The sequence below is a fragment of the Mustelus asterias genome, chromosome 6, assembly GCF_964213995.1.
Source record: "Mustelus asterias chromosome 6, sMusAst1.hap1.1, whole genome shotgun sequence".
In the NCBI taxonomy this organism is placed as follows: domain Eukaryota; kingdom Metazoa; phylum Chordata; class Chondrichthyes; order Carcharhiniformes; family Triakidae; genus Mustelus; species Mustelus asterias.
This window is the reverse complement of record NC_135806.1, coordinates 74604242-74632072: the sequence shown is the minus strand read 5'-3', so window position 1 is coordinate 74632072 and position 27831 is coordinate 74604242. Positions and strand designations below refer to the sequence as shown.

The 27831-nt window shown below is 42.7% G+C and overlaps 1 protein-coding gene across 1 annotated transcript in view; it reads right to left on the bottom strand.

The window, feature by feature from the left end:
- Positions 1 to 2012: 2012 nt before the first annotated feature.
- aldh7a1 (aldehyde dehydrogenase 7 family, member A1) overlaps positions 2013 to 27831 on the bottom strand; it is a 47466-nt gene continuing 21647 nt past the window's right edge. Inside the window, exons 9-18 of the mRNA XM_078214571.1 lie at positions 23013 to 23110; positions 22825 to 22866; positions 13732 to 13826; positions 13458 to 13542; positions 12498 to 12604; positions 11380 to 11496; positions 10984 to 11081; positions 8612 to 8685; positions 6055 to 6130; positions 2013 to 2348 (exon numbers count right to left, since the gene is read on the bottom strand). Coding sequence (XP_078070697.1) covers positions 2294 to 2348; positions 6055 to 6130; positions 8612 to 8685; positions 10984 to 11081; positions 11380 to 11496; positions 12498 to 12604; positions 13458 to 13542; positions 13732 to 13826; positions 22825 to 22866; positions 23013 to 23110 — 847 coding nt within the window. The 3' untranslated portion in view covers positions 2013 to 2293. The remainder of the gene's footprint in view (positions 2349 to 6054; positions 6131 to 8611; positions 8686 to 10983; positions 11082 to 11379; positions 11497 to 12497; positions 12605 to 13457; positions 13543 to 13731; positions 13827 to 22824; positions 22867 to 23012; positions 23111 to 27831) is intronic.

Here is a 27831-nt window from a genome sequence, read left to right as displayed (position 1 = left end):
ACTAACTGCAATGCCACTATTTCTAAACCCCAAAAGTTGAAAGTTCCTCCCTATATTCATCTTTAAAATGAACAAACCAAATTGGACCCATCATCCTTATGCCAAGGAATTTACTCAAGACTCCAGCGATGTAGCATTAATTTAATGTTTTGGCTGCAGTTAAGAAACAAGCAGCGAAACTGGACAAAAACAGAAAATGCTGGAAAATCTCAGCAGGTCTGACATCTGTGGGGAGAGAATAGAGCCAATGTTGAATGTAGATGACCCTTTGTCAGAGCTGAGAGCAAAGGAAAGAGGACATCTTTTTAAACTTCTGTTGCAAGGATCGAAGACTCATTCAAGAGCTTTTCCAGATTAAATGTTATTTACGCGTAAATGAAGTTGAAATGTTTTGAACCATATTGCTCTAATGAGTGCAGCAAGTATATACTTTGGATTAGATGACTCACATCTTGCAGGAAGTCAGTCTCTTCAACTTCCTGGAAAGAAAGAAAAGGTTTATATTCCAGAAGCATTGACTTGCTTCTCCTTCATCCTGGGAGATGCCACATTGAACTGTGGCAGACTCTTCTCCAATCAATTTTGACAACAGTCCATGAAGTAGTGTGTACGGAAAATAAATGTGCGTCTCCTTTCTCCCAACACAACCCCAAAAAATAGATATATATACATGGGGAAGCTGATCGAATGGCCACCTAATGCTTGTCACGTGCTATTCGACCGAGCCAATCTGATATACAAATACAATTGAGAAAATACAAATAGCACCTGAATTCATAGATTAAATTATTGATTTAAGCATAATATTTCTTTGGGAGCAGATTATAGAATGGAGCTAATTTCTCTATAAGGCTGCCACTTCATATTTCTGTAAATGAATATAATTGCTTTTACCTAGAGGGAGAACAAAAGTCTCATGAGACTACCTCATTAAGATGTTTGCTCAATGTTGGTCAGATCTGTGGCACTCCACTGCCCTATTTATCTGGTCACTTACACATAACTCTCATATTCTCATCTTAAATAAAAGTTGTAGTTGGGGAAGAGTGACTGAAATGAGATTTTCTAGAATTCCATTGAAGGTTCTGCTCTTGAAGGTATCAAATAATAGATCGGAAAGCTGTATATTTGTCTCTTGCTTGAAACTGCTGCTTCATATTAGGCTACGAACGCAAGAACATCAGAACAGGAGTAGGCCATTCAGCCCACCGAGTTTGCTCTGCTGTTCAATACAATAATAGCTGATGGCAAACATTAGGCAGACACATCAATGCCTTTTACAGCCCATAACCCATTATGTTATTGCTAATCAGAAATTTATCAATCTTCACCTTAAATATACTCAATCACTGAGCTTCCACAGCCTCCTGGGGTAGAGAATTCCAAAGATTCACCACCCTCTGTGTAAACATTTTCTCCTCATCTCAATCCTAAGTGGCTTGCCCCTCATTTTGAAATTGTACCCTCTGGTTATAGACTCCCCAACCAAGGGAAACATCTTACCTGCATCTATCCGGTCTATTCCTTTAAGTATTTTGAAGGTTTCAACGAGATCACTTCCCATTCTTCAAAACTCCAGGGAACATACACCCAGTTTACCCAATCTCTTTTAAGACAGTCCTGCCATCCCCAGAACAAGTCTGGTGAACCTTCGCTAAAGGCTACTTAGCCTTTATAATGTAAATGTAATGCTCATTTTAATTTGATTACAAGTACGTGTAAACAATTTTACGCTTTGCTCTACTTTACAAATACACTGCTCTCTTAATTCCCTTGGTCTCACAGAGAGCCACTCTGGATGAAGAGTGGTACCACTACAGGCCGCGCAAAACTTTGCCGAGTTAGGAGCCAAAAGGAAAAAAGTGGTTCTAACCCTCCTGTGCACACCAAGTGCAGATGAAACCTTGGGTACTTTTTGTCATCAACTGCAGAAGTTACTTTCGCGATTTTTGTAGTCAAGAGCTCAGGTGGGAAGGATTGTGCCTTTAAAATAAAAGACTGCCGCCAATAAATCATTTCAAAAATTTATTTCCATCTTAGGCGCTATTGTCAGGAAAGCAAGTGTAAAGCTAGAAACATGAGCTTCCACGTCAGCAAAAAAGACTCAAATATGTTTCAGAGAATTCCACACATCTGAAGGGTGAAAGAAAATACAAACGCCCAAATCTGATGAATCATACATAAAATTGTTCCATTTTGCTCACATGATCTTGTTCTTCTTCTGTAAAATAATCTACTTTTCTTTTATTGTCTGTGAAAATCTTGATAGCTGCAGGAAAGCCAGCAGTTCTGATTACTCAAACTTGATTCCTTGAGCCAGAGGAAGCTCTTTGCTGTAGTTGATGGTGCTAGGATGAAACAAACAAAGGGTTACTTCGAGTCAATGAAGCAATAATCACCTGGGGCCAGGGGTCCCTCAGAAAAATCGCAAGGATCCTCGAGGGTAAATTCAGAAAGGGGCATTGTGATTCAACCATGACCCACAAAGGATATATAGCCCACAACTGGTTATATAGTTAGAGGGGCACCGCTCTGCAAGAATAGGGCAAGGTAAGGAAGCAGGACTCCATGAACTACCATAGCCGCCATGAAGATTGAACCACGCTGCTGATGTCATTCTGCTTCACACTCCGGTCATCTAGTAAGCAGAGCTAACCAACCAACCCCCCCCCCCCGCCACATATGACGATGGACAGTAGAAATGTATTGATCAGCTTGGAATTAGTGTTCAACAGCTTATCAAAATGAAGGCATTAGATGAAGTCTTAATGTGTACAGAAACTGAAATATTCGCACTAAAGCCTTCCCAAAGTCAACACTAGAAAAAAAAATACAGCAACTGATCAAGTAGTAATTTGGAATAAATGTGTTAATTTTGGCACAAGGCTTTACAGATTAATGGCATAATTGAAATTTGTAGCATCTCCTTACAATGAGGTCCTTCTGATAATTTGATTTATTGTAACAATAAAGCTCCATTAATAGAGCTACACTAATGCATGATACTACTGCTAGAACACTTGGAGATTTGGTTCAAAAAAATGGTTCATACTTAGTCAATAAAAAGCATAAAGTGCTGGGAAAGTTGGCATATTAATGGGAACCTTAAGTGATTTTAAATGATTAAAAAATTCTTCCAGTTTAAAATTCTGCAAGCTTAAACTGAAACATGTGTAGGTTTTACAGATTATAAATAATTTTGAGATAATTCTACAAATTTCCAAAGGAAGGTTATGAGTTTTCTGTTCACTCCCATCGGGTTTTTAAAGCTGTCACTTATTAGTGCAAGTGAAACCAGTCTTTTTTAAAAAAATGTTTCTTTTGATTCAGTAACAATGACATCGTATCAAAATCCAAACCTTAAAAATGCCACTCAGTAAAGTTTCCTAATTGTTTTGCTGACACCTACAGGCCAAATGTGTATCTGCACATTCAAGGCAACAGCTTGCAGCAATGTAGTAGTGCCTTTAATATAGAAAAACACTCAAAGCATTTCACTTAGGCATGAGGCAGAAATGGACATCGAGCCAATGACAGAGTCATCAAGAGGAGACCCAAAGTTTGATCAAAACTCAAGGTCTTTAAGGAGAAGAGAGAAGTGGAAAAGTGGCGAGGTTTAAGGATGAAATTCCTGAGTGCGGAGCCTAGTTAGTTGATAGCATGGTCACCAATAAAGTCTTAAAATATAGAAAGGATATATCAGGAGATGAATGCTCGAGTCACAGACATTTGAAACAAAGAAACGCGATGAGACAAGTTGTACTCTGCAGTGATAAACTCATGTGGAGTTTAAAAATAAAGTTGTATAGAAGTCTAAGAAGTAGTGTGTCTTGGTGAAGCACTTAGTATAAGTTAGGAGGAGGTTAAGAAAGGTGCAAAAGACCATTAAGCAATTCAAACAAGAGGATGAGAATTTTAAATTGGCTTGTACTCCCCAGTGTAGTTCAGCAGGGACAGAGCAGGAGTGACTTGGTGTTCTGGATAGGATACAGGCAGTTCAGTTTTGGATGAGTTGAATGTCAGAGGATATGACAGCAGTAAGGGCAGCATTGGAAATAGTTAAGTTAGAGGTTATAAAGTTTAGAAGTGTGTGAGCAGAGATGGAAGTAGATTGTTTTTGTAACGAAAAATCTATGAGGCCAAGCAGAACAATAAGGCTGAGGTGAGTCCGGTTAAAGCTGAAACAGTGGCCAATGGGGAGAATGGTTTGGAATTGGCAGCAGGAGATATAGACAATGGTTTCAATCTCTAATAATTAACTGGACAAAATTGTGGCTCAGTTTTTTTGGGGGGGAAGCTGATGGCCTAGTGCTATTATCGCTAGACTATTAATCCAGAAACTCAGTTAATGTTCTGGGCAGCTGGTGGAATTTGAATTCAATAAAAAAGATCTGGAATTAAGTATCTACCAATGACCATGAAACCATTGTCGAGGTGGGGGTGAGGTGACCCAGTGAGTGGATCTGTAGGGAGGAATCTTAACAAAAATGGCAATGTCAGGTTATGACTGAACGCCAGTGTGTTTCTCTCCAGAGAAACAGATCGGTTTTCTCTCCAGATATTAAGGTGCTTGGTCAAAAAAACGCCAGCATTTCCACATCATGGCAACAGATCAAGACAGGGCTATGCTGAACTAAGGACTTAAGGTGGGTAGAGCAGTAGCACAACAAGTCAGACAAAGCACACTGTCATAAAGTACATAGGGGAGAAAGAAAGGAGTGTATAGAATGTAGTGTTACAGTCATAGCTAGGGTGTAGAGAAAGGTCAACTTAATGCAAGGTAAGTCCATTCAAAAGTTTGACAGCAGCAGGGGAGAAGCTGTTCTTGAGTTGGTTGGTACATGACCTCTGACTTTTGTATCTTTTTCCTGACAGAAGAAGGTGGAAGAGAGAATGTCCGGGGTGCGTGCAGTCCTTGATTATGCTGGCTACTTTTCCAAGGCTGGGGGGAATGTAGAAATCCCAATTCAAAGCAAAGTGACCACAATATTTCCTCAGGATTATGCAATTTTACAGCATGCTTTGAAAATTATTTACATTTTGACATGTTGGATATGAATTGAAATCATTGTGTGTGCAGTGAAGAAGATGAAGAAAGAAAATGGTGCCAAAATATCAATTTTGAATGATTCCATAGGTTTGCCTTGCTAAGTTAGTTTTTGGAGTGGCTGGCTGAGATCAAATGCTTTTCTATCTCCTCAGTCGTTTCAATTTTTCACTGGGAGCGTATCCAGTCTCTTTTCTCATCTTCGACTGGTATATTGCCAACCTGTTCAGAATGATTTGCTACTGCTTTACAAAATATGAAATTTGAATCAAACGCTACAAATATTTATAAAATACACTGTAGAGAAAAATATATCTCTGCCTCCATGTACTTACCGCTACACATATATGTACTTACCGCTACACATATATGTACTTACCGCTACACATATATGTACTTACCGCTACACGTATATGTTTTGAACATTTGGCATGCCAAATGCAACACATGCAAATTTAATAAAATTCTATTTTAAAACACGACTAAGAAAAGGGAGAAAGAAACATTCGCATCAAAGGAAAATGCCAAGAGCCAGCCTGGTCTATAATTGAACTGAGAATGTGCCCAAGAACTATAAACCTCACAAAGATATATCTATAATTAAAATAAAGGCAAAATACTGCAGATGGTGGAATCGGAAACAAAAATAGAAAATGCTGCAAAATCTCAGCAGGTCTGACAGCGTCGATGTATCTATATGACTTGCGCTTTACTTCAACATATAATACCACACTTTTCAGCAGCAGAATAATATGTTGGGCTTTACATGGCATAAAAGGGCCTGTTCTGATAAAAGGCTGCATTATTCAGCCTGTGGCAAGTGCCACAGGACAGCGGCTAGGTTTTTCTCAAATTCCGGAATATGGTTCAGATTTATAGTTTCAACCATGTTTACCAATTTTCAAATACGCCCAAAATCTGCGACTTAAAGCTCTTTTAAAAAAATCTATTCTATTATCAGATTAAATTTATTCCAAGTAATGCAGGCCAGCAACCCATTTACGTACCAGGTAGACCTCCTCATGTAGTGTTTCCAAGCGTCACTGCCAGATTCTCTACCTCCTCCAGTATGTTTTTCACCGCCTAGAAACATCACAGAAACATCCTTTCAAATTCCTTCACTTATTAGATGAAAATAAAATCTAACTTCAGTGGCAGCAATGTCTTGTATCAGTTTTGCTTTTGCAGGGGCCGACTTTAACATGATTGTTTCATTGCACGACATGGAATGGGAGCATAACTGGAACCCCTAAACAAATGGGAGGCAGGACGATGGGTAAGCAACCAATTTGTCCTTGGGGGTGGAGTGCAGGGGGAGCATGTGTGTGCGGAATCAGCCAGTGGAACCTTGTTAAGGAGGCTGCATGCCTTTGTAGGATTTCTATTTGCTTCTCAAGTTGGCAGGGCTTCCCAGCTCTCAGGAAACCCAACAGGTAAAAGAAGATGAGAAAGGCTGAATAGATCAGTGAAGTGCCTTCATAGCACTGCTTGTGAGCTAGGAGGAGGAGTGCTTTTCTTGGCCGAACAAGCATATCTATCCCCACAATCTGGAACTCTCCTCTCCAGCACCCACCCATTACCGAAATCAAGCTCTGGCCTCGCCCTAACCCACACAATCTTCACCCTCTCTTCGATCACACTAGACCCTTCTATTTTGAGGGCATCCCATCCCAATTCCTCACAATGCCTACCCCAACAACCAGCAACTCTATCTGCCCCTAGACCTTTCTGGAGTTTTCCCCACTCAGAGAGCCAAAACCAGCAAGAAAATCAGGCTGGTTTCCGGGCAGGGAACCTGTTCAAAAAGACAACACTGCCATGGGGTTAAAACTCCAGGGCATTAGTGAACATAACACCTCTCTACTGCTCCAAAACTCTCTGCCCAATAAACATCAGTGCTAAGGAGTCCAGAGGGTCATCCATAACAAGGTTACAGTGCTATCAAATCACCATCATTGCTGCTGCTGCCGATGCAGTAAATGAGAGATTTGCAGGCAGTACCTGTAAAAGCCAAGGTTTATGCCGAGAATAATAGACAAGAGTTTAAAAGCATTTTTGGAAGTCATTTCTCTGAAAGGTTGTAAATGTCACGGCTTTTAAAGCCGCATAATAATATTTAACACACTCTGACTCCATGCATGAAAGTTTTCCTTTTGTTTCCTTAATGTTAGGGTTTAATGGAAATCAACATGAACAAAGAATTGAGCAGGTTCAGGAAGAATTTCTTTATTCATTCAGGGAATGCCGGTGTCACTGGTTAGGCCAGCAGTTACTACCTATCCCTAGTGGCCCTTGAGAAGATGGCGGTGAGCTGCCTTCTTGAACTGCTGCAGTCCATGTGTTGTAGGCACACCCACAGTGCTGTTAGGAAGGAGTTCCAGGATTTTGACCCAGTGACAGTGAAGCAGCAGAGATATATTTCAAAGTCAGAATAGTATTTGACAATGATTCAGGAACAGTTATATTCCAACCGTGAAACAGTTTGCTGTTTAAATAATTTCTGAGTGTATTCAATGAGCAAAAAAATCAGTCCCCAGAAGTCACGTGCAGGACAAGAACTATCTCTACTCTTCAGTATTTTGCAGAGCCGATATGCATGTGTGGAGTGAAGAATAACAAACACTGGACTAATCCAAGGGAGAGAATGAGTAAAACAACAAGTGATCCTCTCAAAAGCTTTGAATTACAATTTGTAATTAAGAAAAAAACCTGTCAAAATGATAATGCTAAACACTCCCCAAAATAGTTTCCCTTTCATAAATCATAGAATCCTAGAGTGCAGAAGGGCGCCATTCGGCCCATCAAGTCTGCAACGACCACAATCCCATCCAGGTCCTATCCCCATAACGCCATGCATTTAGCTAGTCCTCTGACACTCGGGGTCAATTTAGCATGGCCAATGTACCTAACCCGCACATCTTTGGAGGGAACCCACGCAGACACAGGGAGAAATTGCAAACTCCGCAGTGACCCAAGCCAGGAATCGAACCCGGGTCCCTGCCGCTGTGAGGCAGCAGTGCTAACCACTGTGCCACCATGCCATTGTTTAATAAGAAACTGTACTGTGGGTCCCCTAAAACAAGACAACTTCAATGTATTTCCTTTGAATACAGCAGTAAAAATCTTACAGAAGTGAGGAAACAGCAATGAAGGAAGGCAAAAATAAGCGTGTAAAATGACATGATAAAGTAATGATTGGTGTGGACAGTGTACATATTGTGATTCACAAGATATCGCAACTGTGTATAATAGGCTGAATGGACCAGAGGATCTTTTCCTGACTATCACTGTTCATGTTTTCATACACTGCCTATTAATAACTCAACTGTAACACTTGTGCAGGTTCATTGTGTTTGCACCTATTCCAATGAGTTGTCATCATTCTTATGGAACTCAACTAATGTGCACTTAACCTGCAGGTTATTAATTACACATTTTGCATCATATTGCATTTAAAAATATTTGTTACATAAAGTATAGTTTCAAAATTACTATTATCTAAGGTCCCATGACATCAAGTATAATTAAAGATATAAAAATAATTAAAATATATAAAAACATTACCAAAAGCTCCTCCAATTTCAGCACCACTGGTTGGAATGTTAACATTTACAATTCCGCAATCCGAACCTTTAGGCCTGGGCAGGAATGAAAGGTTGCAATTTACTACGAAATGGCTCACAAGAAACACATGACAAACCGAAGAGTACATCGAATGTTTTTCTTTTAAATCTATTATTTTGCATACTGCATGATTTAAACCAATTCCAACTTTGTTTTCGTATATTTTGCATATCGTATCAAATATAATCTTTGAAAAGACAACGTGTCGTGAAGCTTTTTGGTTTGCACTCATCTGGACAAACATAAGAATGCCAAATTTCAAATGATCACACCAATTTATGCTCGAGGTGAAAAGAAGTGCTGACTGGTTGGCGAATCAATTCTGATCGACAAAGGCATTAGCACAGAGACACCAACATGGAACTATAGGCACCCCATTCTTCCAGGGAATTCAACAAATATGCAAGGCTTGAACATATTCCTTTTATTAGCAGAGAACAGGTCTCTGCATATTGCGTCTAGCAAGTGTAAATGAGCCATGTTACAAGCTCAACTGATTATCTTAAATTGGTTGCTAGTGTAACCAATAGCACACTCAGGATTGTTTAGAAAATGCTGCCCAACTGTGGAATCACATCAAACAGTAGATGTCCTGGGTTTTGCAAGCATGGGCTGGCTAAGTACAGTCAGTACTCCGCCTTTTAAGGAACAGCCAGAAGACCAGGTTTGATTTGATCAGCCAATTGCTGGGACGAATGGCCTACATGCCTGGCTCAAACTGGCACTGAAACTCATACATAACCTTTCTCAACTGTGTGGTAGGCAAAATGTCTTTTTGAACTGACGGCAGCATCCTACTGGTGGAAAATATCACTTGTCACCGCTGCATTGTAGCAGTGTGAAAGCCATGCTTAACCCATTTGTTGAAATTGAGATATTTTGCCTTTCCAGTGTAACTCGAGGCAGGCCAGGCACTTTACAGGTTCAAAAGTGGCAGCCTTTGGCCTGTTGGCACGATACACAATGAGCAATGATCTGATCAAGTTGGCCATTGCCCTGCAGTGCTGATGTGTGATGTCAGGTATGTAGGCCATAGACCCTGGCTGGCTGACTGAATAAAACATGTAGCTGTTTGTTATAGGCGGAGTGTAGACTGTACTCAACAAACCCACACTTGCAAAGCCCAAAACTTCTACTGTTAGAAGTGATTCTCTTAGTTACAAGGGAACTTGCTGAACAATCCTGAGTTTGCTGATAGCTACACTAGCAGCCAATTGAAAACAATCAGTCAGCGTTTGCTCATTTATATTTGCTAGAAGCAAAATATGTTCATAAAAGGGGACCTGTTCTGTGCAAACAAAAGGAATATGTTCAATCCTTGCATATTGTTTAAGTACCTGGAAGCATACGAAGCCTATAGTTCCCATTGCTTTCTCCCTGGCAATGCCTCGGCCAGAGTCCATTTGCCAACCAATCAGCAACCCTTTTCCTCTGGTATAAATTGTTGTGATCGTTTGAAATTTGGCATTCTTGCATTTGTCCTGATGAGTACAAGATGAAAAGCTTCAGCAACTTGTCTCTCTTTTTGGCACTACTCATGTTCTGTACCACCCAATGACTGTAAAAATAATTTCAGACTAAATACAATAATAAACAATTTGAAATCTTAAAAAATTGCAAATTTTTAGCTGGTCATTCAGCATCTGTTAAGAGAAGTTAACAATTGAAAGGGCAACTTCAAAACAATTTCAGATGCTAACCAGCCTGTTGCGTAGTTCTGTCTTTTTATGTTTCCGTTTCACAATTTAGTAGTTACCATTCCAGAATAAAAAAAGATCTATTGTGTTGAAAACCAAATTCCCCAGTCAAAACTATTTTCATGGAATCCCTACAGTGCAGGAGGAGGCCATTCAGCCCATCAAGCCTGCACCGACAACAATCTCACCCAGGCCCTTTCCCCATAACTCCACACATTTACCCTGCTAGTCTCCTGACACAAAGAGGCAATTTAGCATGGCCAATCCGCCTAACCTGCACATCTTTGGACTGTGGGAGGAAACCAGAGAAAGCCCACGCAGACACGGGGGAGAATGTGCAAACTCCACACAGACAGTCAACCGAGGTCGGAATTGAACCAGGGTCCCTGGCACTGTGAGACAGCAGTGCTAACCACTGTGCTGCCGTGCATTTTGATTTTGTTTTTGGGGGGGGGGGTGAAAAAGAGAGAGAAAACAAATGAAAGCATTACTATTGGCTGGAGGTGAGAGAGCCTATGCTTCTTATTCTATGCATACAAACAGCTGTATCAGTACAGTAGTTAATCACAAGTTATTTCAAATGCCTTTCTCAGCAAATGAATAAAAAGAGGTTACCCCATCCAACGGAACATTCTGCCTACATCCTTGGTGAAGATGCTACTCGAGAGACCCTGTTTGACCTCGTTGTTCCACGCAAATGCATCTTCTTCAGACTGTAAATATAATTCAGCGTTAAGATATAAAGCTGTAGAGAGGAGCTAATAATCAGAGAAATAGAACATCCATGCCGAACAGTTACGCACTCCACTTTAACACTGCATGGGGTACAAGACTTTTGAACCACTGCACCGTACCACACGCTCCTGCACAACTATATAAACACTTAACAAAACTGATTGCAAACAGTCAGCATTTTACTTCAATACAGCGCCATTCATGATTAAATATAGTGCAAAAGGTTCATGCTGCACTTTCAACTGCATGACTGTTTTAATTATAAACTTGCTTTACCTTAAATTTAAGCACATACAGAATGGGAGCAAATGTCTCAGTGTGAACAATGGCTGCATTGTGAGGAAGTCCGGTTACAATAGTTGGTTCCACATAGTTTCCTGGACGATTAATCACCTGTCACAAGACAACAGCAGTCAATGTTAATAAATCTGTCAGTTTCCTTTCCCCCAATAACTATGCTTACACAAAGAAAACAAGAAAATACCAATTTAAATTCAAGCTTAGATATTCTTGCAGGAGTTTGTCAGTTCAGGCAGAGTCCAGCAGTGATCTAGTGTACCGCCTTAGTGGAACAGTACTTAGAAAATCTGCAAATCCTCTCATGCTGGACTGGACTGGGCTGCTCCAGCCTTGTAACTAAGAGATGGCCATTAACTGAGTGATCAGTGTGCTATCAAACCAAAAGTGATTGGAAAGTCCCTCTGACACCTCAATGTTGTCAGCCTTCATATTTGACATCAGTTAGTCCTTCCTCAGCAGAACATCAGCAAGTCCTGAAGACATTGTTCTCCCCGTCCACTACAAGTTCCTCGTCCAATACAAGACTGCTTATTCCCACTTCTGTAATAGTCAGTTGTCACCCTTGCCTTAGTTCCTTGGCTGCTGAAATGTTACTGTCACATCCCAACTCATTATCCAATAACTTTTTTCCTCAGTACACAGTCCGTAATCACAGCTGTCACATTCGGTCACACACTAAGCTCCACTTGTAAATTAACTCCATTCCCAACACAGTTAATCTTAAAACCCTCATCTCTAAAGTCCTTCATTCGCCGAAAATCTCTGACCTTGTTCGCAACTGGGATTCTCCGGTGCCGTTGCAGTGAATGGGGTTTTGGCTGAGCAGCAGGACGGGAAGATTAGAGAACCCCACTCATTGGGTGGGATTTTTTTGCCCGTGCTCTCCCCGAAACCGGAGAATCCCACCCAAGGTCAACGGATCTTTCCATGGTCCACTCCTCGCCCGCTCCAATTCCCGTGGCAGGTGGGACAGTAACATTTGCCCTATTGTCTCACACCGCTCTACCTCGGCAACATCCTACAGAGCTAAATCCTTCAGACTCTCAGTTCCCTTATCCCTCGTTGCATCCTGTTGTTTGTAGCAGAGCTCTTACCTTTCCCCCACAAGCCACAGTGCCGCCTTGCTGTTTGGCCTGTTCCACAGCATTCTTGTACATATCCACTGCCTGCTTAGTATGGAGAGGGCCATATAAAGTATTGGCTGAAATAAAAACAATAATATTTACTGTACTAGCACAGAACAGTCTAAGATCTGCAATATGGTGTTTGAACAATTGTGTTTCAACCATCAAGAGTTGACTCATTAAATCAGCAGCAATCTACAATTCTGCTGCAGACGAAAAGTCAGGGGGAATTCTCCTGTTCCCCCCATCAGGGGGGGGATTGACCTCGGGTGGGATTCTCCAGTTTTGGGGCGAGCACAGCCGGAGAATCCCACCCCCGATCTTTGTAGTTGGATTCAAAATCATCATTATCAGTGGGAATAATTAAGTGGGAATAAAGGCGGCATGGACAAGTTGGGCCGAAGGGCCTGTTTCCATCCTGTAAACCTCTATGACTCCAATCAGAAATAGGCATGACGAAAGAAAACTGAAGAATTCCAAATATTAATCATGAATTGTGGCTTTGATCACTGACAGGTAAAGGATATGACATGCCTTCTAACTGCTTAATTGTGAAAAGTGGACAAGCTAATCCCTTCTTCCAGTCTCATTTGCGCTTTGTGTTAAATATTTTAATGGTGACAGTAGTGACACCCCTGTTTGCTTCAGCACCTGGTTTGAGGTTTCTTGGCTCACTAGGCCCGATCCCACCCCTCACTTCAAGTTTTAAATTGGGCTGCTATTGGTCTTGCCTACTTCAACTACATTCCAGTTCGGAATTCCTTGATGGCCCCAATCGCACTGAACCTTTAATCAAACTACCTCAAATCTCCCTGCTCAATGACCTTTCTGAACAGCTTAAAACAGAGGCAGTCCGCAGTGATAAATGAAATAAGTCACGTAATTCATTGACATTTTTCAATCTAAAATAAAAAACGATCCAAAACTTACAGTCCAATGGATCTCCAACGCGAACTTGTTTGTAAGCTTTCACGAGTTTTTCCACCACAGCATCATGAATACTTTCATGCAAAAACTGGAAAAAAAGACAAAAAAAAAGAGAGAAGTTATTGCTTCAAGTTTTGGTAACTATTTGATTTTTTAAAACTGCATGCTGTAGGGTATTTTTGTTTAAATGAGTAAGCCTGCTTTAAAAATTGTTGGTGGTTTAGTCTACCGAATATTTATTTGGAAAGGGATTGTACAGACCAGGGTACTAACTCACCAGACGTCGAGTTGTGGTGCACCTCTGCCCCGCAGTCCCCACAGCAGCAAACAGAACTGCTGGAACCACCATGTTTAAATCAGCATCATCGAACACTGCCAGGAATAAGACAGCACCAGTCAAATTCCACAACGAGGTTCAGTCAGAGAACAAACTCATTTCAAGATCTGCTCACAACCCACAGATTATTGATATACATCAGCAAAGGTTTTCCACCTGATGTTTCCAGCTAACACTACAGAAGACGATCAGCCTTTCCAGACCTTTACAGAAACCTAATTAAATTTTTTAAATTGCATCTTCAGCCGTAATCTGGTTCTGTTCTTAGAGGAAATGACAATTTGAGGACATGGCAATTTAATAACTACACAATGCCATTTTCATTTCAGCACTTCCAAGGAGTTACACAGAGGTTATATGGTAATTTTTAATTTAATTTATTTTTCATGTACTTATTTATGTTTCAAAAATTGACATCATATTTGATTTCCTACAGATACATCGAGTGACCATTTCACAATCATTGGTCAATTACATAAAAATTAAAGTCGTCATAGTCCTGATGACCATAGGCTGCTCTCTCCTTTGAGAGGGAGAGCTGACTGGTGGTGATTTAACCCGAGGAACCCCACACCCCAGGCGAGGGATAAGGTTGAGAAGACCTTCATGGATAACCTCAGCCAGTACGGGAATTTCATTCACATTCCTGGATTATCGGTGCTCCTCAAATAGTCAATACCACGGTTGGTCTTCAGTTTTTCGTCTGGGGATGAAGCAAGATGCTTTCCAAAAAAAAACCTGGTGTACTTAATTTAACAATACAGGGTATTAAAAAAATTATACAAGAAGATGGGAAAGTTAGACATCACCGATTCCACAACTGAGAAAGACCCTACAACCTTTTAAGTGATACTTTAGCATAGAATCCCTTCAGCGCAGGAGGCCATTTGGCCCACCGAGTCTGCACCGACCACAATGCCACCCAGACTCTATCCCCATAACCCCATGTATTTACCCTAGCCAGTCCCCCAACACTAAAGGGCAATTTATCATGGCCAATCCACCTAACCTGCACATCTTTGGGACTGTGGGAGGAAACCGAAGAACCCAGAGGAAACCCACGCAGACACGGGGAGAATGTGCAAACTCCACACAGACAGTGACCCAAGCCGGGAATCCGAACCTGGGTCCCTGGCGCTGTGAGGCAGCAGTGCTAACCACTGTGCTACCATACTGCGTCCAACAGCTCTGCATTGAACAGTCCATTCATATTGTGGGAAAAATGAAAATATGAAAGCAGTATTATGGACATTATGGCAACAAATGCTGGCTTTGCTTGCAATGTCCACATCCAATGAAAGAATAAAAAACAGAATAAATTTCATGCATTACGTTTCAACACATAGTGGGAAGCCAACAATATTTTTAAAACAAGAAATACCCGATTGGTCTTGCGACTGAGTTGGGAATTCAACTTTAGCTACCACAAAATAAACAAGACCATAAGATTCAAGCCCAGTAATATCAGGTCTGCAGTCTTGCAATACTTGATGATCACCAGAAGATGGCACCTGTACTCTTTTGAAATTTCATTTAAATATGGAAGTTATGAATCCATCAGTCAAAGCAGCAACAATTGTCCTGAAATTCTACACAAGATTCCTTCTGCTAGTCTCCCACCATAACTTCAGCAGGAACTGCTGGATCCCTCAAGGAACTGATGGATTCTCACGATCTCAGGTCTCTGAGTTATCCACAGAGTTAGATGTGGCACCGTGGTTAACACTGCTGCCTCACGGCTCTACAGACCTCAGTTCGATTCCTGGCTTGGGTCACTGTCTGCGCAGAGTTTGCACATTCTCCCTGTGTGGGTTTCCTCCGGGTGCTCCGGTTTCCTCCCACACTCCAAAGATGTGCGGATTAGGTTGACTGACCATGCTAAATTGCCCATAGGGTCCCGAGATGTGTAGATTAGGGGGATTCGCGGGGTAAATGTGTGGGGTTGTGGGGAAAGGGCCTGGGGTGGGATTCTTGTCGTGCAGACTTGATGGGCCAAATGGCCTCCTTCTGCACTGAAGGATTTCGATGATTCTATGGTTTCCATGACAAGTTTCCACGTTGCTTTGCAAGGGGGAACCGACAGTCATGGCTGAAGTCAAGTGTGTCCCAGGGAGCACAGGAGGGAAAATAGGTTTCCGAGATCAAGAAAATGCAATAAGGTCTAAATTAGGTTTACAATGCATGTATGCGAACAGACAAAGCACCGTGAATAAGGTTGGTGAGTTGCAGTCCCAAATAAATACACATGAATGTGATTTTGCAGCAATAATGGAGACCTGGCTTAGAAAGGAGACAGAATAAATACTAAATATTCCCTGGGCACAAGGTGTTCAGGAAAGATAGGGAAGAAAAGAAAGGAGGAGAAGATTACTCAGTTGGAGAGAGGAGATACCCTAGAGATGTCATGGACAGAATCTATTTTTTAGAGTTAAGAAACAATAAACCTGAGACAAATGTTATGCTACTTGGTGAATCCTAAAGGCCATTAACTAATGGGACAGACGTAGAGAAAATTTGCAGGGAAATTGTAGAAAGATGCAAAAACTATAGGATAGAGTGAGTGGGGGAATCATCTCCGTTAACACATATCTCAGTGTAAAGGGCAGAGAGGGGAAAGGCTCCTTAGATAACGTTCCGGAGAATTTTCTTGACCAATATGCTCACATACCAATGAGGAAGAAGGCATTGCTGGATATGGTGCTGGGAAATGAGGTGGATCAAGTGGATTCAGTCGGGAAACATTTGGTGAACAGCAATCACAGTATCAGAAGGTTTAGATAGACAAGAAACAATCTAGAGTAAAAATTAATTCGCTTGAGGGGGCCCAATTCCAGTGGGCTGAGAACAAAACTGTTTCGGGAAATGTGGAATCAAAAATTGGCAAGCAAAACTGCAATGGGAGAATGGGCTAACTTTAACAGGAGATGGTTCAGGTACTGTTGAGATACACTGGGGGGAAAAGATCAAGCAATCAAAGCCAGAGCTCCCTGGATGACAAAAAAAAATGAAACAAGAAAGGAGAGCATTTGACAGATGTGATGTTGATAAATGTAAGTGAAAACCAGGCTGGCTGTAAAAAGCTCAGAGGGATAGTGAAAAAGGAAATAAGAGAAGAAAGAAGAGAATGAGAAGAGACTGACAACTAACGTAAGAGGGAACTCAAAAGTCTTCCAGAGGCAGAAAAATCGTAAAAGAGCAGTAAATGGAGGGTGGGGGCAATTAGCAATCAAAAAAGGGTATATATGAAAGGAGGCAGACAACATGGTGAGGTATTAAATGACTATTGTGCATTAGTCTTGACCAAAGAAGATGATGATGCCAAAATCACAGTGAAAGAGGTGTTGAGAAACTGGAATAGCTACCAACTGATAAAGGAGAAAGGCTAAAATGTTGAGAATTCACTAGAACCAGATGGGATGCATCCAAGGATACTGAGGGAAGTAAAAGAGGAAATTGTGGAGACACTGGCTATATTTTTCCAATCCTCCTTTGATACTGGGGAGATGCCAGGGGGATGGTAAATTGTACCCTTGTTCAAAAATGGTGTAAAGATAATTCCAATTAATACGGGCTAGTTTAAAATTAACAGTCACTTAAGCAAGTGAAGACTAAGGAAGGAAAAATATCACAAATTTCTTAAACGCATAGAGCTGGCATAGAGACAATGGGCTGAATAGCCTCCTCCTCTGCTGTAACTATTATATGATTTTACCAGGCCTCATGCAAATGAAGTGTACTTGCACTGAACCTTGAAACACTGGAAAGAGTGGTACTGGCAGGCCCATAGAATCTCATACTCAGTGTTTACATAACCAGAAGCACTTGAAACAGTAGTACATCAGTCCATGTCCAAATGCAGCAAGACCTGGACAATATCCAGGCTTGAGGAGACAAGTGACAAGCGTGAATAATTTTGACCGGGTAAAGAAGGATATTCTATTTTCACTAGGTGGTATGCCAGTAGCAATTTCAAGATGGTCAGCAAGAGAGCTAGAAGTGAGTTGAGGAGAAACTTCTTTACTCAGAGAATTGTTGGGATTTGGAATGTGTTGCCTGGGAGAGTGGTGGAGGCAGAGTCCAGAGGAGGTTCAAAAGAGAGCTGGATACATATTTGAATATGATGAATGCAGAGGGTTCAGGAGATAGGGCTAGAAACTAGCTGGTAGCTCTTTAGGGAACCGGAGCAGACACAATGGGCTGAATGGCCTCCTTCTGCACTATAAAATTCTATGATTCTAAATAACATTTGTAACACTTGGGCTACACAAGTGCCAGGCAATGACCATCTCTAACAAGAGAGAATCTAACCATAGCCCCTTGACATTCACTGGCATTACCATTGCTCAATCTCCCAATACCAACATCCTGGGTTAACCACTGACCAGAAACTCAATTGGACTAGTCATATAAATACCGCGGCTGTAAGAGCAGGTCAGAGACTAGGAATCCTGCAGTGTGTAACTCACCTCCTGACTCCTTAAAGCCTGTCCACAATCTATAAGGCAAGAGTGTGATGGCATGAGGTGATTCATTTTGGGAAGACTAACAAGGCAAGGGAATACAGTGAAGGGAAGGGCAATAGAAAATATAGAGGATGAGAGGGACTTTGGGGCGCATGTCCATCGTTTCCTGAGGGGAGCAGGACAAGTAGATAAGATGGTTATGAAGGCATATTGGATACTTGCCTTTTTCAGCTAAAGGCATAGAATATAAGAGCAGGGAGATTCTGATGGAACTGTATGAAACACTGGTTAGGCACAGTTAGAGTACTGTGTGCTGTTTTGGTCGCTACACTATAGGAAAGATGTGATTGCACTAAAGCGGATGCAGAGGAGATTCACCAGGATGTTGCCTGGGCTGGAGAATTCCAGCTATGAAGAGAGGCTGGTTAGGCTGGGGTTGTTCTCCATATAAAAGCGAAGGCTGGGGTAGGACATCATCAAGGTGTACAAAATTATGAAGGACATAGATAGAGTAGGGTGGATGAGAAGGAAGTTTTCTCCTTAGTAAAAGGGTCAATAGCTATGGGGCACAGATTTAAGGGACAAGAGATTTAGAGAGATTTGAGGAAAAACCTTTTCACCCAGAGGATGGTGGGAATATGGAACTCACTGCCTGAAAGGGTGGAAGAGGTGGGGACCCTCACAACATTTAATAAGCATTTAGATGAGTACTTGAAACACCATAGCATACAGACTACGGACGAAGTGCTGGAAAATGGAATTAGAATAGATAGTTATTTGATGGCTGGTGCACACACAATGGGCCAAAATGTCTCTTTCTGTGCTGTAGAACTCTACTCCCCACTTGCCTGGATAAGTGCAGCTCCAACAATACTTAAGAAGCTTGACACCATCCAAGACAAAGCAGCCCGCTTGATTGGCACCCTTTTCACAAACATTCAATTCCTCCACCACTGAAAATAACGGCAGCAGTGTGTACCACCTGCAGGAACTCACCATGGCTTCTTAGACAGCACCTTCCAAACCCATGGCCGCTACCATTTAGAAGATCAGGAGCAGCAGAATGATGGGAACACCACCTCCTGCAAGTTCCCCTCCAAGTCACTCACATTCCGGACTTGAAAACATGTCACTGTTGCTTCACTGTCGCTGAAGCAAAATCCTGGAACTCCCTCCCTAACAGCACATGGACTACAGCGATTCAAGACGGCTCACCATCACCTTCTCAAGGGCAATTTGGGATGGGAAATAAATGCTGACCTAGCCAACAAAGCCCACAACCTTTGAATATATAAATGTCAGTAAATTATTCTTCACCAGTGATTCAGACATGTCAGCTCTACAATGAATGCAACCACTAACCTTTCTGTGCTGGTTAATATGTTATGTATTTTTTAAAAGTTTATGCTGAACATTAAGCCAAGTCCAGGTTTATATTTGGAGATTGATTCATGCCATTTTACAAAAAAAGTTAAATTAATTCTCCACTCACGGCAACATCAAGAGTGAGAGACAAGTTAAACTGTGAAACGCGCAACTCCCGTGTAGGTTAACCCACTTCACCCACTAACCCCCGTGTAGGTTAACCCACTTCACCCACTAACTCCCGTGTAGGTTAACCCACTTCACCCACTAACCCCCGTGTAGGTTAACCCACTTCACCCACTAACTCCCGTGTAGGTTAACCCACTTCACCCACTAACTCCCGTGTAGGTTAACCCACTTCACCCGCTAACTCCCGTGTAGGTTAACCCACTTCACCCACTAACCCCCGTGTTGGTTAACCCACTTCACCCACTAACTCCCGTGTAGGTTAACCCACTTCACCCACTAACCCCCGTGTTGGTTAACTCACTTCACCCACTAACTCCCGTGTAGGTTAACCCACTTCACCCGCTAACTCCCGTGTAGGTTAACCCACTTCACCCACTAACCCCCGTGTTGGTTAACTCACTTCACCCACGAATAGGTATCACAATTAACTTCCACATAATTTGTTGACACACCGACACTGATATCTCTAGATTTATTTTAAAGAGAACAATGTCTAGCAGAAGAAAGTCCGTTCTACTTTTTGATGGATTGGTTCATCCTCAATTCCATCCCTTTCAATGAAAGTCATGAGGAATCACATTTAATTCTCAAGTTATTTGTTGGCCCAGTGTCTGTCAGCCAAATATTGAAGGGCGTAGCTGAAATGTTTGTGATTGCTTTGTCATAGCTTACTACAGCACATATTACTGGGAATATTCGACAAAATAATTTATTGCTGTTAATCCTCAACAATGAGCCCAAAATGGAATTAGATCTGTATTGGGGAACATCTCGAGCAAAATGTAATGTCCCTCTGGGCAACAAGTTTCGAGATCATAGAATCCCTACAGTGCAGAAGGAGGCCATTCAGCCCATCAAACCTGCACTGACAACAATCCCACCCAGGTCCTAACCCCACATATTTACCTTGCTAATCTCCCTGGCACTAAGAGCAAATTCAGCATGGCCAATCAACCTAACCCTATCTTTGGACTGGGAGGAGACTGGAGCACCCGAAGGAAACACACACAGACACAGGGAAAATGTGCAAACTCCACACAGACAATCACCCGAGGCCGGGAATTGAACCCGGTTCCCTGGAGCTGTGAGGCAGCAGCGCTAACCACTGTGCTGCCCAATACACAGACAGTCACCCAAGACCGCAATCGAACCCAGGTCCCTGGCACTGAGACGGCAGTGCTAACCACTGTACACCGTGCTGCCTGTTGGATCGGAGGGTATTTAATCAGGTTGGAGGGAGCCAGGTTTCCCTCTTCAGCCCATTTAACTCTGGGATGGCAAAGCCCATGGGCGACCTGCCTAGATGCTAACAAGCAGGCAATTAATGCCCACTTAAGTGTCTCACCCTGCTGCAGCTGGTATTCAACCATCAGCGGGTGGGGGAGTCGTTATGCAGGAAGCCAGGGGTGGGGGTTCGGAGTTTCCCATTCAAAGACACTCTGAGCCCAGTCAAGGGAGCTGGCATCAGGAAGGGGAGTTCCCCAAAAGCCAACTAATAGCCCAAGCTTCAACGCCCTCCCCCCCCCCCCCCCCCACCCCACATCTTCTGCAGCCTCCACCCAATCCTCGCTCATCTTCAGCCTCAGGTCCCTCATGGGGCATTGCTGGCAGCTGCTATCACTCCAAGTCGTGTCGGGAAATTTCCATCGCCAGGATCCCTAACACCAGGAAAGGCACAACGGTGTCCGCATAACTGCCTGAAGGGCACTTATTACAGCAGGCCTTACCCATACAGCACACCGTACCCATACAGCACGCCTCATCCAAACGTAGCAATGCGAGGCTCCTGCCAGTAACTTTGGCCAACAGCCAATACCGCTGCCTCAAACACTGAATTTCACCCTGCACAAACATATGTTCAAGTATCTACTAATTAGGAGGATGCCATTCGTCCCCTCGAGCTGCTCTGTCATTCAGTAAGATCACGGCTGATTGGATTGTGGTCTCAATAACACTATTCTGCCCACCCTTTGACTCTCTTGTTCTTCCAAGTTGCAGGCTTGCAGTGAGACCCTGTTTATGGATCATAACGCTGAAACATCAATAAAGGAAGATGACCTTTCAGGATTGCATCCAATACATTTTTGATTTAGAAACAGTGCCTTTTTAGCAATGTTTCACTCTGGACTGTCACAAGACTAGTTGGTGTGTTCAAGATTTGACTATGCTATTATTCATAACTGTTCAGGGTTAAAATAATACGCCAAGGGTTTTGCACAAACTTATATTTCATTAACTGTCATTATTGTGTCTCAAACTCCAGTCCACAGCCTGTGTGTTTGTTGGTGTATTTTTGTTTGAATTCCTAATTTTACTTCAAGCGAGGGAGAACATGCTACTGAATGACTTTCCTCGACCTGTGTGTGTGTGTTTGTCTCTTTGCTTTGGGTACAAAGATTACACTTGATTAAAGGTGGCATAGTGGTATTGTCACTGGACTCATAACCCAGAGACTCAGTGTAATGTTCCGACGACCTGGTTCAATTTCCACTGTGGCAGATGGTTACATTTGAATTCAATTTTTAAAAAATCTGGAATGAAAAAGTCTAATGATGACAATGAAACCATCATTGATGGCCATAAGAGTCCACCTGGTTCACTAATGTCCTTTAGAAGAGTCCTTGTGACTTCTAATCCGCAACAATGTGGTTGACTCTTAAATTCCCTCTGAATCAGGGACCTGGGTTCGATTGCGTGGGTTTCCTCCGGGTGCTCCGGTTTCCTCCCACAGTCTAAAGATGTGTGGGTTAGGTTGATTGGCCAAGCTAAAATCGTCCCTTAGTGTCCTGAGATACGTAGGTTAGAGGGACTAGCGGGTAAATATGTAGGGATATGGGGGTAGGGCCTGGGTGGGATTGTGGGTCGGTGCAGACTCGATGGGCCCAATGGCCTCTTTCTGCACTGTAGGGTTTCTATGATTCTATGAATTCACGGACATTTAGGAATGGAAATTAAAAACTGGCCCAGCCAGCAACACTCACATCCCATGAATGAATAAAGGAAATTTAAACATTACCAATGATAGCATTGTTGCCGCCAAGCTCCAGAAGCATTCGCCCTAGAGGAGGAGAGAGAACAAAAGACTAATTCATTTTCACAACGCTGTTAGTCATGTACTTAGAGCTAAACAATTTCTTTTTAACATTGCTACCTTCGTTCAGAAAACATACAAGTTTCACTGCTTCGTCTCCCACAGCCACTTACCAAATCGCTCTTGAACCACTAACGATACTTGTTTTCCTACATTTGTGCTCCCAGTAAAAGACAAGAGGTTTATTCGTTCATCTTTGCTCATTGCAGCACTGAAAACAATTCAAAAACAGCTTTAGAATGTTAATTATCTTCTAGAGCATTCAAGTATATTCAGAGAAGTTTGTCCAGCTGGCGCCAGGCAACTTCAATCAATTATTGAAGAAAACTCACTTTTCTTCAAAGTCACAGTAACTGAAATACCAACAGCTTGAGAACTGGCAGGGTCCCTGTGTTGCCCTGTATGGGGGCGGGGGAGGGGGTGGGGTGTGAAAGAGGAGACCACCTGCTAGAATTAAGTATTCATTCGGGAACTTGACTGGTTGGCATCAGTCCTTCCTGGGATTTAGAATCCTGGGGGTTAGAAATCGTGGCGAAGAGCTGCTGGTCAGAAACTGACAGCTTTCCGTTGCCTGTCAGCGTCATTGGAAGCAACTGTTGCCAGTAACGCACTCACTAGAGGCCTACATTCAATGAACAACCGAGAACAGAGGTCAGTGAGAGTGCGATGGGGTCATTTGTAACAAACCAGTACAAAAACAAAACCAAGCCACCCTGGCATTGAGCTAGGTGCCAGAAACACTGATGGTACTCCCAGCCCCGTCCAACACCACTCAAAATCCACCTTATGCCAAAACTGGGACAGCAATCTCAAAGATCAAGCAACAGCCTAACACAATCATACTCACAGAATCATAACTTCCAGCCAATATCCCAGACTCGTTCATCACTATCCCCACCCCATTAGCAGGTCAGAACCACTAGCAGTGGCAGTAGAGTGCTATATAGCTGGAGGCGGTGACCCCGGGAGTCTTCAACACTGACTCTGGACCCTATGAAGTCTCAGAGCACCATATCAAAAATGGGCAAAGAAATCTGCTGACCAGCACTTAACACCCTTCTTTAGCTGATAAGAACATGGGCCACTGACAACATGGATACAGAGTTGGCTGAATGACATGAAATAGAATTGTTGTGGATTGTGGCACAGTGGTTAGCACTGCTGTCTCACAGCTCCAGGGATTTGGGTTCAATTCTCGGCTTGGGTCACTGTCCGTGTGGAGTTTGCACGGGTTTCCTTCGGGTGCTCCGGTTTCCTCCCACAGTCCAAAGATGTGCCGGTTAGGTGCATTGGCCATGGTAAATTGTGCCTTCGTGTCCCGGGATGCGTAGGCTAGAGGGATTAGTTGGGTAAATATGTGGGATTACAGGGATAGGGCCTGGGTGGGATTGTTGTCGGACTTGATGGGCCGAATGGCCTCCTTCTGCTCTGTAAGATTTCTATGATTCTATGATTAGGAGAAAATAAGGTTGAGAGATTTGAGAAGGTGTTCAAAATCATGCGAACTCTAGACAAGGTAAACAGGTAGAAGCTGTTCCCACTGGCAAAACTCAAAAGCAAATACTGATTTAAGGTGAATAGCAAAAAAAACCAAAGGCAATGTGAGGATTAAAAAATATATATACACACACACATGCGGCATTGATACACAGGTGGGATCCCGATTGGTGGGTGGCGAGTTTCAAATCTTCAATATGCTAATTACATTATTCTGCTTGCGAGCTCAACAGAGAAGATACCGGATTGGTGGATTGTCTTGATCAGCTAAACTGGAAATACAGCCTCCTTATCAATGTTGACAAGATAAAGGTGATGGGGAAAGGTGGAAAGACCTACAAGATTCTGATTAATAGAGTTCAGTTTGAACAGGTTGATAACTTCTCACGGTTTTAAGTCATTTATCACGAAGGATGCAGAGTCTACCAACGAAATTCAGGCTAGACTTAACAAGGGTCGGAGCATTGTGAGCTCACCTAAAAGAGCATGCACTACACAGCATCTTGATTACAATGTATCATTTACGACCCCTGAGATACTGAAGCAGTCCATGTCCAAATGCAGCAAGACCTGGACAATATCCAGGCTCGGGTTGACAAGTAGCGTTCATGCCACAGAAGTGCCAGGCAACGACCATCTCCGACAAGCGACAATCTAACCATAACTCCTTGTCTTTCAATGACATTACCATCACTGAATACCCCATTATTAACATCCTGGGAGTTACCATTGACCAGAAAATGAACTGGACTGTTCATATAAATACTGTGGCTAAGAGAAGCTTGGAATCCTGTGATGAGTAACTCACCTCCTCACTCCCCAAAGCCTATCCACCATCTACAAGGCATAAATCAGGAGTGTGATGACATACTCTTCCCTTGCCTGGATGAGTGCAGCTCCAACAACACTAAGCGTAATACCATCCTGGACAAAGCAGCCCTCATGATTGGCACCTCATCTACAAACGTTCCTTCTTTCCACCACCAACCCAACATTGGCATTAGTGTGTACCACCTACAAGATGCAGTGCAGGAACTCATCAAGGCTCCTTAGGCAGCACCTTCCAAACCTCTACCACCTAGAAGGACAAGGGCAAGAGATGCATGCTAGCACCACCACTGCACACTCCCCTCCAAGCCACACAGCATCTTGACTTGATATTATACGGCCATTCCTCTACTGTCACTGGGTCAATATCCTGGAACTCCCTTCCTAACAGCAGTGTGGGTGTATCGACATGACATGAACTGCAACAGCTCAAAAAGACAACTAACCACAACCTTCTCAAGGGTAATTAAGGATGGGCAATAAACACTGGCTTAGCCAGCAATGCCCATCTCCTGAGAAATAATTTTCTAAAGCTCCCCAAATTTAATTGTTGCACCTTTAGGAATGCCTAGGCCCTAAGCTCTGGAATTCCAGCGCTATACCTCTCCACCTCGCTTTCCTCCTTTAAGGTGCTCCCTAAAATCTACTTTTTAATCAAGCTTGCAGTCTATCAGCCTTAATATTTTCTTAGCAGCTTGCTGTTATACTTTGCTTCATACAGCTCCTGTCAAGCACATTGGAACACTTTATGTTACTTTTTCATTGCTGATATTAATAACTTTAATCCCCTTTATACCACTATTTCTGGCTTGTAATTTGTATCATCTTCTGTGAAGACCGGCACAAAATATATATGTTCAATGTCTATTTCATTTCTTGATATTTTCTCCGGTCTCTGACTCTGAAGGCAGGATTTTACCGTCGTTTTAAACCCGTTTTGCGGTGGGAAAATGCTGTAAAATTGGGCGTAAAGCAGGGTAATGGGAATGGCCCATCAGGCACCTGGGCGAGTGGACAAGGCCCACTGCCACTCTACATGCAATCGATTGATCTGGGCAGTGGCGGGGGGGGGGGGGTAGTAACGATCGGTCTGGATGGCAGTGGGTGTTGGCAGAGGCTGCATCTCAGGCTGCGGGCCCTCTTGATTGCAGTGAGAGGGAAGGGAGCTGCTTGAGGCTGCCTGCAGTAGCAGGAGCCTGACAGCACTCTGTCTGTCAGACCCCTGCTGCTGCTAATGTGCAGTGCAGCATCAGAGGCCCCGCACAGCCGCACTACCTCCCTCTACAAGCTGCTGGGCCCGTTAAGCCCCACCCGCAGCTTCTCTGGCCAGAAACAGGATAGTCCAAAACTTTGCAGAAGATTGGGCCCGAAAAACGTGCCCAAAAAACGGACCTGGAACTCTCCTAGTTTCATGCCCCACCCGCCACTTAGAAAAAAATCCCATAAAATTCCACCCTGAGACACCAAAGTTAACTGTGCCCACTTTCCAACTTTTTATCTACTTGTAAAAGCTCTTACTATTGATTTTTATATTGTTGGCTAGTTAACTCTCAGTCTCTCTTTTCCTGGATCATCAACCTTTTAGTCATCTTAGTCATAGGTTCAAGGTGAAGGGGGGGAGGTTTAACACAGATATCAGAAGGACATATTTTACACAGAGGGTGGTGGGGGCCTGGAATGCGCTGCCAGGCAAGGTGGTGGAGGCGGACACACTGGGAACGTTTAAGACCTATCTAGATAGCCATATGAATGGAGTGGGAATGGAGGGATACAAAAGAATGGTCTAGTTTGGACCAGGGAGCGGCACGGGCTTGGAGGGCCGAAGGGCCTGTTCCTGTGCTGTATTGTTCTTTTGTTGGTTTTTCCAAACTCTCTCAATCCTCAAGCTTACTACTGTTCTTCATAACATTAGAAACCTCTTCTTTTAATCTCATGGTATCCTTAACTTCCCTACTAAGCTACCGATGGATCTTTTCTGCTGAGACTTTGTTTCTTTGATGAAATGGATATTTGCTAAAAATTGTGAATTATTTCTTTAAATATTTCCCACTGTTTATTTATCACCATACCTTTCGACCTTAGTTAGGTCTCCCCTCATACCTCTGTAATTAGTTTTGAAGTTTAAGATTCTTGTTTGGGACTTGAAGATGTTGCTCTCTGAATTAATATGCAATTCAATTGTATTATATTCACTTTCTCCCCCAGATCATCTTTAACAGTGAAATTAATAATGGACCCTGCCTTATTACACAATATTCGATCTAAAATAGCTCTGTGCCTATTTGATTACCTTTCTTTGAGAGCATTAGAACATAATTAATAGGAGCAGGAGTAAGCCATAAGGTCCTTCAAATTTACACCACCCTTCAGTAGTATGATCATGTCTGATCTTCTGCTTCAACCCCAGTTTCCCACCTGCTCCCCTTATCCATTGATTCCCAGAGATCAAAAATCTAACAATCTCAGCCTTAAATAAAATCACTGAACAGGCAGATGTTTACTAATGATTGCACCGTGTTCACTTCTACTTGCAACCTCCCATCTGCAGCAATACTGGATAACATTCAGCATTGGGCCGATAATTGGTGAGAAACACTGTGTGCCACA